The 17,560-nt window shown below is 41.7% G+C and overlaps 1 protein-coding gene across 1 annotated transcript; it reads left to right on the forward strand.

Moving 5' to 3' along the window:
* Positions 1-1,685: 1,685 nt before the first annotated feature.
* Positions 1,686-3,140, forward strand: LOC141601309 (uncharacterized). The gene is made up of 4 exons (XM_074421578.1): positions 1,686-2,136; positions 2,203-2,299; positions 2,549-2,732; positions 2,907-3,140. The coding sequence occupies exons 1-4, from the start codon at positions 1,686-1,688 to the stop codon at positions 3,138-3,140; spliced, it is 966 nt and encodes a 321-aa protein (XP_074277679.1).
* Positions 3,141-17,560: the final 14,420 nt, after the last annotated feature.

Here is a 17,560-nt window from a genome sequence, read left to right on the forward strand (position 1 = left end):
GTTCGAGGTGATTTTAGGGATGGATTGGTTGGGGAAGTACAAAGCTTTCATTGACTGTTACCAAAAGAAGATATCTCTGAGAGGACCTAAGGGAGTCAGTGTAACCTACAAGGGATACATGATCAAACCCAAAGTCAAATTTATCTCTGTAAACACCCTAAAATCGAGTCTGAGGAAGGGAGACCAGTTGATCTTGTGCCAGATGTGGGATAGAGAGTCTGAGACCCCTAGGATTTCTGACATACCTGTGGTGAGAGACTTTGAGCGGGTATTTCCGGAAGAGATCCCTGGGCTACCACCTAAGCGCGACGTGGACTTCTCCATTGATCTAAAGCCGGGAGCTGGACCTATTTCTAAACCACCGTACCGTATGGGACCAAAAGAGATGGAAGAATTAAAGAAGCAATTGGATGAGTTGGCTGAGAAGGGTTATATTCGACCCAGTGTTTCACCTTGGGGAGCACCTGTCCTATTCGTCAAGAAAAAGGATGGGAGTTTGAGGCTGTGTGTGGATTACCGAGAGTTGAATAGCGTGACTATCAAGAACCGATATCCATTGCCAAGGATCGATGATTTGTTTGACCAATTGAGTGGGGCTGGAGTATTCTCGAAGATCGACCTGAGCTCGGGTTATCATCAACTGAGGATAAAGAACGAGGATATCCCTAAGACTGCTTTCAGAACCAGATATGGACACTATGAATTCGTGGTCATGCCCTTCGGATTGACCAATGCGCCAGCTGTGTTTATGGACCTGATGAATCGGGTGTTCAGTCCGTACCTGGACAAGTTCGTGGTTGTATTCATCGATGATATTTTGGTTTACTCCAAGAATGAGGAAGAGCACGAGGAGCATCTCAGGATAGTGTTAAGAACTCTGGCAGAGAATCAGTTGTATGCCAAGTTGAGTAAGTGCGAGTTCTGGTTGAAGAAAGTTGCCTTTCCGGGGCATGTGATTTCCAAGGAAGGGGCATCAGTGGATCCTAGCAAGATCGAGGCCGTGACTAGATGGCAGAGCCCAAAGAATGTGGGCGAAATTCGAAGCTTCTTGGGACTAGCTGGGTACTACAGGAGATTTGTCAAAGATTTTTCGAAGATAGCAAAACCATTGACGTCTCTAATGATGAAGGAGAACCGGTTTGTTTGGGACGAGAGTTGTGAGAAGGCTTTCTTAACACTCAAAGAGCGCCTAACCACAGCTCCTATCCTTGCTTTGCCAGATGGGAATGATAACTTCGAAGTGTATACTGATGCTTCCAAGAAAGGGTTGGGGTGTGTGTTGATGCAGAACGGGAAGGTAATCGCGTACGCTTCGCGACAACTGAAGACCTATGAGGAGAATTACCCTACCCATGATCTAGAGTTGGGGGCCGTGGTTTTTGCTCTTAAATTGTGGCGACATTATCTCTATGGAGCGACCTTCAAGGTATTTTCTGACCATAAGAGCCTGAAGTATATCTATACTCAGAAGGAGCTGAACATGAGACAAAGGAGATGGATCGAATTGATTGGCGACTATGACATGGACTTACTCTATCATGAAGGGAAGGCGAATGTCGTAGCCGATGCTTTAAGTCGGAAGTCTATCCATGCCCTAACCAAAGTGCGGATCCGGGGTGAGAATGTTCGGCGAGCTAAGTCAGATGGGGATTTACATGATCCGACGAGGTGAGACCGTTGGAGATATGACAGTTGAGCCGGAGTTGTACGAGGAGATCCGAGAGCTACAGAAAGAGGATGCTAGAATCCAGAAATGGCGCAATGAGGTAGAGAAGGCCGGTGCGGAGCCTTACTCTAAATTCAGTATCCATTCAAATGGGAGCTTGAGGTTTGGGCAGAGGTGGTGTGTGCCAGCTAATGAGGAACTGAAGAAGAAAATTCTCACGGAAGCACATGCTACTCCGTATTCTGTACACCCTGGAGGGGATAAGTTATACAAGGACCTCAAGAAGACGTTTTGGTGGCCTAATATGAAGAAGGAAGTCGCCGAGTTCGTATCTCGATGTTTGACATGCCAGAGGGTGAAGAGTGAGCACAAGAGACCACAAGGGAAAGTTCAGCCACTAGACGTGGCAGAGTGGAAGTGGGAGAGTATCTCCATGGATTTCATCGTCGGGTTGCCTCGGACTCAAAGAGGTAACAACATGATTTGGGTGATCGTCGACAGATTGACCAAGTCAGCTCACTTTATTCCCATGAAAGATACTTGGAGTAAGGCTGAGTTGGCTAAGGCTTATGTTCAGTACGTAGATAAGTTGCACGGTGTGCCTAAGGATGTCGTCTCCGACAGAGATTCCAGGTTTCTATCCAAGTTCTGGCAGGAATTGCAGTTATTGATGGGTACTCAACTGAAGATGAGCACCGCTTTTCATCCTGCTACTGACGGTCAGACAGAGAGGACCATTCAGACCCTCGAGGATATATTGAGAGCTTGTGTCCTAGAGTTTGGCGGATCTTGGGAGGACAGGCTGGGATTGATCGAGGTTTCTTACAACAACAGTTATCATACTAGCATTGGGATGGCACCTTTTAATGCACTTTATGGTAGGAAATGCAGGAGTCCTATGTGTTGGGATGATCGATCAGACGCTGTCATTTTGGGGCCAGAGATGATTCAGGAGATGGTTGAACAGGTACAGATTATCAGGCAAAAGATGAGAGCTTCTCAGGACAGACAGAAAAGCTATGCTGACACTAGGAGAAGTGAGATTTCTTTCGAGGTGGGAGAGAATGTACTACTCAAAGTGTCGCCAATGAAGGGATTTGTGAGGTTCGGGAAGAGAGGGAAGCTGAGTCAGAAATTCATCGGACCTTATGAGATTTTGGACAGAGTGGGAGAGGTGGCCTATCGTTTAGCTTTGCCACCAGCGTTAGCCAGAGTTCACAATGTCTTTCATGTTTCCCAGTTGCGAAGGTATCTGAGCGATCCATCACATGTGTTGAGTCCTGAGGTGATCGGGGTGGATGAGCAGTTGTCCTATCTGGAGACACCCAAGGAGATTCTGGACAGGAAGATGAGGAAGACCAGGAATGGGGAGACAGCTTTGGTGAAAGTCTTTTGGACTAACCACAATGTTGAGGAAGCTACATGGGAGACTGAGGCTTCCATGAGGGAAACCTATCCACACCTATTTGCATGAGGTATGTTCCGGGACGTAACTTTCTTTTTAGGAGGGTAGAATGTAACATTTTGTTTCCGACCTAAATCCATGTGTCATCTACCTTAGGGAATCTGTTGGGGCCCACATCGATGCGTGTGGGGGTTTGCTAGATGAGTGAACTTCGGGACGAAGTTCATTTTAAGGGGGGAAGACTGTAATACTCCGTATTTTATATCGCTAATTAAGTCGAGTTAATTGTTTAGTCGTATTGATATCGTAAGATCGAGTTATCGTAAACATGTTAAGACGGGTTTAATTGAACGAAGTCACGTCAACTAATTCTTTTACTACACTTACCCATTTACCCGTTGACCCAAGCCCGTTTACCCATGACCCAATTAACCAACTAACCTAAGTTTAACCTAATTCTACCCTAACCCTACAAAACCCCACTCCCTCACCCGCCTTTCATTTTCAGCGGCACATTTCCCATCAAACACACAAAACGAGAGAGGGAGAGTGAGTGTGGGCGTTGTCGGAGCAGCAAGGAGGGCCTTAGGGTGGTTGTCGACGTCCTTAGTTAACCCTGGTGGTTGTTGAGGTGGCGGAAAAAGGTATGGGTGCAACTTTCTCTTTTGTTTTCGTTTTCTGTCGGGTTTTTGTTTGTGGTGTCGTGACTCAGGGAGGGGGTGTTGGTGGCTGGTGTCGGGGATATGGTATTGGGTGGTTTGGGTCGTCTCTATTGGCGGAGGTTAGGGAGGTTCTTGGCGGCAGAATTGGCGGCGAGAGGTGTTGTTGACAGGGTAGATCACACGGGTGTTAGCAGGGGGTTTTCAGGCGGGTTGTAGATGCTTAGGTTGGGGTGGCACCACCGTGGACTCGGGGGAGGTCGATATGGTGGTGTCACGGTGTCTGGGTGCGTGGTCTGACGGCGAGCAGGGCTGTGGTGGTTTGGCAGAGGGTAGGGCATGGCTGCGGTGGTTGTGAGTCGAGGACAGGGGGTGTTTGGTGAGGCACGGTGGTGAACCAGGCCAAATGACGGCTCTGGTTCGACTCACCGGCGGCAGTCGACCAGGTGGGGGTCGGTTGTTGGTGGTGGGGTCGAAGAGGGGAGCAAGCCTGGTGGTGATCGTGGTGGTTTGAGGCGGCGCGTGAGGGGTGTGAGAGAGGGTGAAGGTGCGGGTTGTAGGAGACGGGTTGATAGAGTTAATTAGTATTGTTTCGATTCCTTTAATCGTATAACTTGTTTTATCATTTATTATATCGTACTCTTATTTAGCTAATTAATTCCCGAGTTATTTAAATGTTTAGAGACGGGTTTGAGTCAGGTTGGTAAAATAGAAAACTGTTAGATCGGTAAAGTTTCCATTTAAGGAAACTTTCCATTTTAAGAAGTTTCTATTTTTAGTAACTTTCTATTTTGGGAACGGGAATGGTTTAAGTAATTGTTTATTATTTATTTATCTTTCAGAGGGCGAATTTGTTGTGGAATATTACTGAGCACCCGACTATTTGACTGCAGTACTGAGGTAGGGGAATACACTGATTGAATTCTTACGATTATAAAGAGTTGGCATGTTTGGTGATTATATGACATACCTGATTATCTTATTTATCCTATTGAGCATTATTGTTTCATATATTTCATACATTGCATTTGCATCGGAGTTGGAGTTGGAGGAGATGAGATTATTGTGATTAAGGCCCAGGCGGGTTCTACAGGACTTCCCCTGGTGTCCTCTGCTGCGAGCTGGCAGATCGACTACGGTCGATATATATAGTCTATCGGGGATCGGTATGGCTGGGCGTGCCGGGGATGTGTGTGATGGAGTTGAATGGAGGAGCATAGCATTGCATTCTTTATTATATCGTATTACCTACTCAACCTCGCGGTTGACCCTGTGTATTTGTGTATGCCTGTGATGATCCTTTTAATGGGGAGCAGATTGACAGGTTGTTGAGACATTGGGAGCTGGCAGGGAGAGAGCATGGGTCACCTGACTTAGAGCTAGCCCACTTTTGTTTTGTTTAGTTGTCAGACTTTATTTTCAATTTAAGACATGTTTTATTTCCGTTGTAAACATTATAAACTTTTAATTTAAAGTACTGTTTATCTTTCTCTTTGTTATCTACTGCCTCGGATTCCCGAGATGGTAACACCCTTCTCTATCTGAGGAGTCCTAGTTCAGGCCCTTAAATAAATGGGGGTGTTACACTTGACATGACACGAGGTATTCGAACGGTTCCAATTTCCCATAAAAATTGGTGGCGACTCTACAAATGCAACGCTTGTCCCAAGCGCCCCCCGTGGCCCATGTCCACAGTCCTCTAAGAAGCTCATATGGATTCTTCTTAATGATAGGTCTAATCAAAGCTCGATTGTGAACAAAGCATGCAGTACTAATAGCTTCAGCCCAAGAATTACGAGGTAGACCACTACACAAAAGTATAGTGCGTGTCATATCCTCTAGTGTTCTATTCAAACGCTAAACAACGCCGTTTTGCTGTGGGGTTCGTTTTTCAGAAAAATTATGTCCTACACCATTTTCCCTACAGAATTCCATAAAAGCATGATTATCAAATTTGGTGCCGTGATCAGTACGTATAGAAACTAATTTTGATTTATACTTATTTTGGGCGAGCTTCATTAGAACCACAAACTCATTGAAAGTTTCATCTTTTGAATTTAAAAAGAGAGGCCACACGTACCTGGAATAATCATTTACTAGAACAAAAACATATCTGGATCCGCCTCTACTTCTTACTTTCATTGGGCCACATAGATCCATATGTACTAGTGCTAGTGGTTCTTTGGTGCTTACTACTCTCTTAGGTTTGAATGACGATCTCACTTGTTTGCAACGAGGACATGAGTCACATAGCGTCTCTTGATCAAATTTGATTGATGGCAACCCTTCAACCAAATCCCATTTCGTGAGTTTATTCAGTAATGTCGAACTAATGTGAGCAAACCTTTTATGCCACAAACATGGATTGTCTAAAGTAGATTTCATGCATGTAAACGAGTTAGTAGGAATTGCATTCAAATCGATCATATAGACATTCCTTTTACGATGACCTTCAAGAATAACACTACTTGTTCCTTCAATTATTATACGATACGTATCTGAATGAAAAACGACTTTATTTCCCTTGTCACATAATTGAGAGATACTAAGTAGATTATGCTTGAGTCCTCTAATGAGATATACATCACTAGTAGCATGAGAAGTAGAAATACCGACCTTTCCAATACCAACTACTTTACCTTTCTTGTTATCTCCAAAGGTAACCTTACCTCCATCAAAGAGCTCAAGTGAAAGAAATAGATTTATGTCTCCAGTCATATGACTTGAACAACCGCTATCAAGGTACCATAGATTATTTTCTTTCACCATAACCTACAAATTGATTAGATACAGTTTCTAGGTACCCAAGCAAGGTTGGGTCCTTTAACGTTAGTTACCCTAAAGATGAGATCTTTTCGAACCCAGACTTGTCTAATGGTTTTTCGTTTTATGGACGAATGGGTTTGTTTTGGAGGTTTCCTAGTTTTAGGGTAAGCTCTAGGTTATTCACGTGGTTGCTTTTCAGGTTGTTAAGGGGGAGTGATAGAGTCAAAAGTGTCGAGTCAATAAGGCCTTCTTAGGCCTAGTTTGTTTAATTTAAGGGTCTTTTTGTCGGAATAATGAGCTAGTCTTCCCGTCCCATTGATTATCGTGATTAATGAGTTTTAATGCATGTGTGGAGCATTGTTTTGAGAGGAGAGTTCGGAATCCCGAGCAAGAGCCTCTAGCCACACTCATAAGCAAGCAATTAAGAGAAGACGACGATATACGAGCTAATATTGGAATTAACATCCCTTGGTGAAAAGCATGGAGGCTAAGTGATGAAAGAATCGATAAAAGAGAGAACAACTTTGAAGTAGAGTTTAGTCCAGGACGCAGCCTGCGTCTGTAAACATAGCCTGCGCCAATTGACGCAGGCCTGCGGTGGTTGATGCAGCTTGCATCCCATACGGCCTTGAAGCATGGATCATCCATCCTTAATCATTTTCGTGGAAGCCCAAATCCATGTTTTACCTAGATGGGAGTGCAGCCCTATATATAGTTGAAGTTTTGAGGACCTTGATTATCATCTTATTATTGAATCTCAAAAATTAGTATGAGAAGAGAACTTAGTATTTTGGAGAAAATTGTAATCTTTTGTTGGATTTTGATGTCAATCTTTCCATTAACCTTAGATTCATCTATGGTTATGGAAGGCTAGACCTTTTGCTTGGTGTAATTTGGATAGACTCTACTTTCCTTAAGCTTTATAAGACTCTTTAGATCTTTCCTCAATAATTATTGCATTTTCCTTAAAATTTATGTTTATGTTGGATGTTATTGTGTTAGCAATGATCAACCTTGCATGTTAATCATCTTACTATTGCAATGCTTATAGCAAGCTTGCATCTTTATGAATTTGGATTAAAGTTTGTATCTTTGTGAGTGGATTTTGCATGTTGATCTTTGGGATAGTTGGATTAAGCCTCCTAAAGGATTAATCTTGACTTCTTTTGTTTGGAATCGATCTTAATGCTCTTGTGTGTAAGCCTAGTTGTGGTTTTCAATTGGGTGACCATATAAGTAGGATTAACTACTCTAGCTTAGGAGCAAGTAATCACCATCTTACAAAAGTTGTTGAGTAATTGTTGAGGGAAGAAAAGAGAGAATCATTGTGCTTAGGAAGTAGATGTTGAACCATGTTACACCAAGTTTCACCTTTATATTGAATCTTGCATACAAGTTATTTGTTGAATTGTCTCAATAAGAAAATCTCCATTTTTACTCAATTTCCATGTTTGTTTCTAAACCCATGCCTTTTCCATTTGTGTTTCCTACTAGTTGAACATTGTTAATATCCATTATTTGTTATTAGTTATATTTGTTAAGTTTAAATTGTCATTAGGGTCTTAATTAGTAGTAGAATCTTACTTAGTGTCGTAAGTAGTTTACCATTCAAGTTTTGGTTGTTAGACTTTCTCTTGGGTTCGACCCTTATTTATGCTATACTACTATTCTTAATTGCATAATGTAGAGTTGAGTTTGGCTTTATAAATTGTTAATTTGATAGTTAATTCTAGCATTTACGACACCTAGTTTTATATATCAAATTTTGGCACCATTGCCGGGGAAGGCAACGTGACTAGAACTTGAGTTGTGATTTATTCTTTGTTGTTTTTATTTCCATGTTATTGTTAAAAGTAAATGGTAGTTCTAATCCATCTTGTTTAGTGTGAAGGTTTATGCCTAGTTCCCAATAAGGTAGTGATTTCACTCTAAACGAAGAAGGCGCATTTGGAGCATATTCTTGGTTATTCACCAATCCTTGGTATCAACGACGACCACAACGGGAAGAACAAGTTGATCCAATAGAAGTAGAATATCCACCAATGGCTAATGATACAAGAACCATCCGGGAGCCCTGGGTAAGAAACTATGATACTCAACCTCTATGCATTGCCTACCCACCCATGGAGGCTAATGCAAACATTAAGTTGATGGGCTACTTTATCCACAATCTACCTAAGTTTCATGGGCATGCGGGGGATAACCCCAACCATAATCTCTCCGAATTCCATATGATGTGTGAAGGTGCTATACCAAATGGTATCACGGAAGATCAATTTAAGTTGCGAGCTTTTCCATTCTATTTACTAGATGCGGCAAAGGATTGGCTATTCTACCTTCCACCGGGTACAATTCGTACTTGGAAGGCCATGAAATCGGCAGTTCTTGAAAAATTCTACCCCGATTCAAGAGACAACCATGCCAAGAAAGCCATCACTTCTCCGGAACAAGATCCAAGTGAAAGCTTGTATGAGTATTGGGAAAGGTTCAAGAAGTTGGTTGCCCAATGTCCATACCATGGGATAAGTGATGATGAATTATTGGTAAACTTTTGTGACGGTCTCACTCAACAAGACCAAAGAATGGTGAATGCCGCTACAAGTGGTGGGGTTGACAACTACTCCGTGGCGGAAGCAAATGAAATCATGAGAGGTTATCCGCAAGCACAAGAAGCTATGGGAGAGGGGGCCGAGGGTCTAAGACTTTCCACTCAATTGAAACACCCTCCCCTTCCAACCAAAAACCTGAGAAGACCGTGGATGATCTCGCCAAAATGGTAGCTCAATTAATGGAACAATCAAGGTGAAGCGCAAGGATCCAATGTAGAGTGGAGTTATTGTCAAGGTCCACACCCGGTGGAGTCTTGTCCCATAATGGAAGAACAAGGGATAAGCAAGGAGAATGTGAGTGCCATGATGCATGGTAACTATAATTCTAGAAATCCCACCGGGGGAGGATACAATGAATACGATCCAAGTGGCAACACTTACAATATCGGGTCGAGAGACAACCCAAACCTTAGTTGGGGAGGGGATACTTCAAAGAGTTTCCAAAATGGGCAATTCAACCATTTGAGGAACCAAAATTCACAAGGTCCCAACCCAAATTGCCAAAGAAACATAAATTTTCAACAAGGAAAAGGAGGCTCTTTCTGTGGACATGGGCCACGGGGGCGCTTGGGACAAGCGTTTGCCTTTGTGGAGTCGCCACCAATTTATTGTGGAAAATTGGAAACCGTTCGAATACTTCGCGTCATGTCAAGACACAAAGTAGTGACATAGACACTAAGAACTCGTCACCCTTAGCATTCTATGTCTAGAATGACTCTCGTGGATGCCAATGAACACGGATGTTCAAAGAGATCTGGAGTAAGGGCTGAGGGTACGTATTAGGAAGTCTTTTTACTGAACCACCTAATCCCGCCTGCCTCGATAGCGGCCTCTACTAATGATTAGGGAAATTATTCATATTTGATATGTCGTCGATTATATGCATGCAATGGAACATCCAACGTTTTAATCCTAGCATGTGAGATTAGACTATGTCGGTGAACAAAGAATTTAGTAATTAATTATGTCGAAGTGGGAATTTAGATTAATTTACATGTGAAAACCAAGTAAATAAATCATACAAAATAAATACGAAATAAAGAAATAAATTACAACTGATAAACTTGAATTTGCGTCATAAACAAGCCCAAAAGAGTTTTAGAAATAAAAGAAAAAATAAATGAAATAAGGAAAATTGGAAAAAATAAGGAAATTGGAAAATAAGGGAAATTTCGAAAATAAGGAAATTTGGAAAATAAGGAAATTTGAAAAATTAGGAAATTTGGAAAATTAGGAAAATTGAAAAATAAGGAAAATTGGAAAATAAGGAAATAATATAAAAGTAGGAAAATAAAAATAAAGAAATAAAATAGAGAATATGAAAAATATGATTTATATGGAAAATATGTTGAATTATGGTGATAATAAGAATAATAGTTAATTAAAATCTTAGTTAGAAACCCTACGTCAAAATGAGAAGAGTTCAGAGGCAGAAGCCAACTTAGAGCAGGCGTAGCATCTGCTGCGTCCTCTGGAAAAGGCGCAGCACTTCTGCGTCTGTTCTCCAGTTGGATTCTGACTGTGAAAGTCATACTCGTGGGTTGTTAATGCTCTTTAGTAATTTTAAGGTCGATTATTGATATTAGAACTCGAGTTGAACTGATTAACAGATTACATACATACTAATATTGTTATAAAACGATTTAAAAGTGAGAATACAACAACTTAACATGGTTAGTATTGATACGATGTCAGAAACGGGTTTATATACAAACTAGAAGTTAATGGTGGAAACAAAAGATTACGAATTGGTGAAGAAAACAGATTTAAAACATATATCAAAGATGAATTCAAGATACTTGATATGAACGAATCGGGCCTCTTAAACCCGGGTTTGAATAAGATGACGAAAACCCGCAAATATTAATTATAAAGGATTTAAGTCGAATTAACCGTTATAATTTGAAAGGAATTAAAAAAATATGATTATATACTAAAACGAACAAAAGAAACGAAAGAAATAAGAAAAATAGAAAAGTTGCAGAAAGATCGAGGAAGAAGAAGAAGAGCAGGAGCAGCGGCAACCTCTGAAAGAGGCGCAACATATGCTGCGACTCTTCGAAGAGGAGTAGCTGCTGCTGCGTTTCTTCTCGACGTCAGATCTCAACTGATTTGTAAATACGGTTTTAAAAGAATGGTTTTTAAAGATGGTTTTGAACGTGCTTATGACATAAACTCGTACATTAATTACAAAATAAAAAGTACAATAAATGAAATTGGGATTTTACACCCTGGACTTAGATGTTAGCGCCGCGAGATTTTACTAAATCGGTTTTTAGTGGTAACTCGACTCGATCTATGCAAATATGAAAGTGCCCTGGAAAAAGTAATTAAAAAGATTGAATTATTGATTAATTATGGTGTAGTGATCAAATTTGTCGGCCATGCAAACGTGACTGGTACTCAGAATGATCTGAGCTTACGTGGTCGATTGATCAAGCGCGTAGGCGTTGAAAAGCAAGAGCGTGGTCTTAGAATGCAAAGAGAGAAGAGAAGGGCGGACACTCGCGAGAAAAATATATGTGAGGCGAAGGCCTCTGTTTATACTAATCACACGGAGGAATTATGGTAAGAATAGGATACGGAAGGCAACCGACTAAGGTTGAAACACAAAAACTTAGACAAAAAGAAAGTCCTGAGAAAAGGCGCAGCAGGTGTTGCGTCCCTTAGAAGAGGCGCAACACTTACCGCGTCCTTTCTCAGGTAGGATTCTTCTGCGCGAGAAAACGCCTTTGATAGCATGTCGTATTTTAGGCATAAGATTCTCCACAAGAGTGGGATTAAGGTGATTTCGGTGGCGTTGGAAAGCTAAGAGAAAGATCTAGAACCTTCCGTGAAATCGGACAGACCCAAAAAAGTCGTTATCACCTCATAAAACGGGCCTAAATGTTATTTGTCATTTTAACTAAATGAAATGCACATTTTGTAATGTAAACTTTAAGTTTAGCCCAAAGAAGTGACATGGGACTCAAAATGAGATATACTCATAACATTTTATGACCTCCTAACCATAGGTAGACAAGCACATTGCTTTTGACTCGGGATCTGACGATTTTAGGAAAATGAAGCGGGTTGTGACCCGGACTCCAAATGTACTCTAATTACTGTCAAAACGACCGTAATGATACCTAGACGACAACCAAGAGGTAGACACAAGTGTATGAGTTACCGTTTATTAAACGATTTATGAAACGTAATAAAATCGCGACATATGCTAAACATGCGGCCCAATCATCATTGAGTGTTTGGAGGGAGGTGCAGAAATGAGGTATCTACAGAGCCCCCACTTTGACTGTGGCTTGGACAAGGTGAAAGTCAAAGTGTAGCCCTCGGGTCAATCGAAGAGTACAACCTGACGACTATGGCGACGCGAGGCGGCTCAAGGGCTCTGAGTCAAGGACCTGTCGTCGGGAACATTTTAGATTCTGTTGACTATCAGGGAGGGTCGTTTAAAGTCCATCAGACTACCTGAGACTTTTTCCCGAGATGTTTTCGGAGTTGCGTAGGAGCTGAGGGTAAGACCTAAAAGATATTTAAGGATTGTGCTAGGGTGTAGGGCCCTAAAGGAAAACATCAACAGGAAGGAGGCCAAATATAAGTTCAACCTAAGGGGTAACCAAGGTTTGGGTTTAGGAACTCTAAGAAAATGTGATCCTAAAGGATTATGATCCTAAGGGTAGAAGTGTATGAACTCTACGGAGGTTGGGGTGTATGAACCTAAAAGACTGGCTTATGAACCTAAATGGAGATGGGATCCTAAGGGTTAGTTTAGGAGCTATTGGGATATTAATTTTGGTTTCGGACACACGCATCCAAGCTTTCTATGGTATGGGAACTTCAAAAGGATTTTTGGGTTTATGAACCTAAGGACATTTGGTATGAGAGCTTTCAGGTTTACGAACCTAAGGGAAGCTATTTTGGGATCTAAGAATCAAAGGGTATGAATCCTAACTTTGGGTTTGGGAACTTCTAGAGAACGACACTTTTGCTCAACTCCATGAGGAAACAATAATATTGAGGGTAGCAGGACGTCGGTAGAAATTGCTGGGGAATCTGCTTGTGTCGGTCTCAAGCGAACTCTGGCAAAAACTTGAGGTTGAATCTGCTTTCATCGGTCTTAAGCGAATAGTGCTTCTGATAAATATGTGGCCTGTAAACGACAACGAAATCTCGCTGGGGAACACATCGATGATTAGGAACATCTTAATCGTCATGGAAGAAACCTTGAGCATCACTACTGTAAAATGCCGCCGTGGAGAACATATATATTGACGACTAGGAACATCTTGATCGTCATGGGAGAAATCTTGAGTGAGCAATACTGCAAAGTACTGCTGCGCTAGATATAACGATTTGAGCAATACTGCAAAATACTGTTGCGTTGGGGAGAATGAAGACTTCCGCGAAGCCCCTAGTTGGAGCGAGCACTGCTTCTGATACTTACCTTCATGGTTAGTAGCCACACAAGAATGCGATCTAATAGGAAAAAATAGCACATAAACACATATGCACGTAAACAATTATCACATGGACCTCGAATGAGGAAACACATAGGTTTTGCAAAATTTATTTCTTTATAAAAGTTGTTTAAAACTTGCTCAAAGAAACTTTGTCGTTTGTAATGCGTTATGCATATTCAAATGGGCTTTAAACACATGACTGATGTGGGCGTAGACCTAGTTGGACACGACATGGGGATGACTCTAACAAACTTTGCCTAAGTATGTGCAACCCCTAGCCAAGTATGGGTGACAACGCGTATCAGTTCCTAAGGTACAAGAATTGCCAGAACGATGGGGACTCATAAAGGAAAGGCATGACTCATGGATCAACTCTCTACTTGGACGTCCTCTGACACCGTTTGTTATAAAAGAGACCCTTCTTGAGGCCTGAGGCGCGATAACTTAGAGAATCGATCTAAGACCTTTGTCATTATCCAGACCGAGAACTAGCTCGACTTAAATAAGAGAGGAATAAAGGAAGGGTGGCATCTCGGAAGAGAAGCCCCCAGGATGAGAAGATGACCCTCGAACTTGGTAAAAAAGAGACTGGGCGACAAGAAGGAGCCCCCAGTAAAGAGATAAAAATGGAAATTGTGATTGGAAGGTTATGAAAAGAAAAGGGATGGTTGTAACATAGGTGTCGATAATTGAGGTTGAAGGTTCATGGTTAGCATGGTAATTGAGGTTGAAAGTTGAAGGTTAGGATGGTTGTGTCTATGAGGACAGCCTATGTATTCACGTGAAGTGAAATCAAACTAGATCGTAGTTCTGAGTGTGGCTTTGTTAATTTTGTTTGGGAGTTGCGGTTGTATCCTTCTTGTGTATTAAAGGACTGCCTACGTATCCACCTGAAGAGGTGAAATCAAACCATGCTCGTAGTTCAGGTGTGTGCCTAAGCTTATGTTATCAGGACCTTAAAGTGCATGGGTCAGGAGAGTATATTCCTTTGGTGAATCGAAGAATTGATTTGAGATAACTCCCTCTGATCATAGACCAAAGAGGTATAACTAATTTTGTAAAAATTTCCTTACCATGTGAGCTTACCTAGAAGTGGACCCTAAGGATGAATTGGGTATGTCTCGTCCCGGGTAGCAAAGTATTTGAAAACTCCGTGCCTGGGTCAAGTTGAAACTGGATTGGATATTTGGAATGTGGAGCTCGGAAAAAAGAGGCTTTGATGAACAAATCTTTGGAGCTTTGATTTTGTGGAGTTGAGGCTCGATGGGATTTTGGCTTGTAATATGGCTTGGAAATGGAGTCTCTTCACTTGATGTAGCCTGAGCACCTGAAGGTAGGTTAATTGACGTGGGATCAAGTTTCCATGTCTTGGCCCTAAAGGATGGGTATACTTGACGAATTTGACAGGATTCTCAAAATTCCTAACTATCTCCCCATAACGGTCTCGGGAAGGACTTAGGGTGTGTGATGTGTGAAAGGCTAAGTGAGGGTGCTAGCTGACCATCTTCACTGATGTCTTGATTCTTTATAGACTTCAGCAGTATTCCGTTTAGCATTTGACTTTCAGGCTTGTTCTTAATTCAGACTCAGATTTTTTATTTAGGTTTTTGAAGATAACTTTGACTTTGGATATTGACATTGACTTTGATTGATTGAGCCTTCCTCTTTTGATTCTTTCGTCTTGGATTAAGGGCATAATTGCGGCCTTGAATATTGACACCAATTTCTCTTGATTGAGCCTTTGTCTTTGATCATGGCTCGTATCATCTTGGATTTGCTTGCTACCATTGATTTGGGTCAGACTAGCACCATTGGTGTGAAACAGGGTTGGTCTTCAGTAAACACGGGTTGTTTATTATGGGAAATGGGCTTGCCTTCCGTCATAGATCGTTAACAAGGGAGACAGTCTGGATTCGTCCTAGAATATCTTGTGATATACTCGTACTAAACTAGGGTTGCAGCAAAGAGTCTCTATTTCCAGACATGGAATAGGTAAGGAAAATGAACACGGAGTTTCGGGTCCTCTACAACATAGAATGGAACATCATCTAAGTGCACTCACATCGATTGTCATGTGTTGTTGTTATTCGTTTTAAAATGTTTCGAATCAATTCTTGTTGTCACAGGAAAAGGGCAAAGGAGGAGATATGGTAGAATATATATATAGAAAAGTGTACTTTTATTGAAATGAATAATGAATATATTTAACATAGACTTGAGAAGACATGCGACTCGTGGGACACCCCCAGGTTGTCATTAGGAATGGAAATGGACACGAAGAAAGATACTAGAAAAATAACGAGAAAGAAAGCCTAGGACTCGGACTCGGACTTGATCTTAGATCCAGACTCGTAATCATCGGCCCATGCTCGAACATTTTCTTTTCCAGCAACTGGCTTCGGCATCTGACTCTGAGCATTCACCCATTTGAGCACCTCATCCTCATCATTGGGAACACTGGAAGGATAACAGTCAAGAAGAGTTTCTTGATAAGTGGTATATCCATGAGGATTTCCTAAGCTGCCTTGTGGGCTAAAGTTTAAGAGGGACAACTTCCCGCTTTCGATCATATCCTGAATGACATGTTTTAATTTGAAACATTTATCTGTATCATGCCCTTTGCCTCTATGGTACTTGCAGTAGGCATTCTCATCCCAGAACCTGGACTTTTTTTCCGGATCTAGTGTAGGACTGATAGGCTTCAACATTTGTCGCTCCATGAGTCTCTGAAGGGCATCGGCGTATGTAATACCAATATAGGTAAATTTCCTAGGAGGTGTATCCTTCTTGCTGGAAGCCTTTGTGAATGACCTTGGAGAGTTGTTAGGTTTCTTTGAAGAAGGCTCCATGAGGTTGCCTCTGTTGATTTTGATTCTTGGATGAGAAGAACTAGGGATAGATCACTCACTTTTTGCTTTCTCCTTAGGACTGTCAGGTTGAGGGTTTGTCTCGACACTTTTCATCTTGAGAGGTTGGGCCTCAAGCTTCTTACCTATTTCGGTAAATTGGTTCTCCATGTTGGAAAGCCGAGAGTTTAGATTATCAACGGCTCTCTCTATTTTGGAAAATTTATTGTTGAAGGCAATGGAAATCATGAGCATTCCACTTTGGATATCGTCGTCTTCAAGGACATTGATTTCTTCGCTATCATGAGGAGCGGGGAGGTGAGAACAGTCTAGGAATGACTCTTCATGGTCATGTTTAATGATATTAGACCCAGGAGGACCGATCTTCTTAGATTAATTGACGGAAGGTGGCACAGGAAGCTTGCCCTCTTCGATCATATCTTGAATAATATCCTTTAAAGAAAATCATTCCTCCGTATCATGTCCCCTACCTCGATGGTACTGACAATATGAATTGCCCTTCCACCTATGCAATATCTTTCCAGGGTCTGGGGTTGGACCAATTGGATGAAGTTTTCCCTGGGAAACAAGTCTTTGTAGAGCTACTTCATATGTGGTTTCGAGGTCAATGAAATCCCTATGAGCTCGTCCCGGCCTTCTGGGTGGAGTTTCCAAGAGGTTGACTCCCTTGTCTTCATGGGCCTTCTTAGATGGGTGAGTCGTGTTGAAGCTATGACCTGGCCTTGGGGTATGAGAAGATGGTAATGATTTCATTATGCTCATTTGGTTTTCCATATTGATGACACGAGCGCTCAAGTCTTCGACGGTGGCCTGAAGCTTAACGACTGCAGTACTTAGTTTTCCGACGACGACAGATAATCGTCCTTTATCATTTTCATTGGAAATCGCAGAATTCCTACCGAGAAGAAAAAATGAAGCGCATTACAACTTGATTCAACATGGGATCACGCATACTAAGGCGACAAACAAGGGATATATTAAAGAAAATATATGAGGACTAGACGAGATAGCTAGACTCTTGACTTGTGAATTCATGAAATGTCGTGAGCGACTTCTCGTGTTTGGACTCACGGTGTTTGACTTTAATTTTCAACTCGAGTGTTGAGTTTGACGGAGTGACCCTTATAT

The sequence above is a fragment of the Silene latifolia genome, chromosome 9 (assembly GCF_048544455.1).
Source record: "Silene latifolia isolate original U9 population chromosome 9, ASM4854445v1, whole genome shotgun sequence".
Lineage (NCBI taxonomy): Eukaryota > Viridiplantae > Streptophyta > Magnoliopsida > Caryophyllales > Caryophyllaceae > Silene > Silene latifolia.

Excerpts from the sequence above, each read along its gene's own strand:
- LOC141601309 (XM_074421578.1), top strand. The coding sequence starts at position 1,686 with ATGACAGTTGAGCCGGAGTTGTACGAGGAGATCCGAGAGCTACAGAAA. Across the intron at positions 2,137-2,202 it reads GTTGCCTCGGACTCAAAGAG|ATACTTGGAGTAAGGCTGAG; the intron begins GTAACAACATGA and ends TTCCCATGAAAG. Across the intron at positions 2,300-2,548 it reads GTCTCCGACAGAGATTCCAG|GAAATGCAGGAGTCCTATGT; the intron begins GTTTCTATCCAA and ends ACTTTATGGTAG.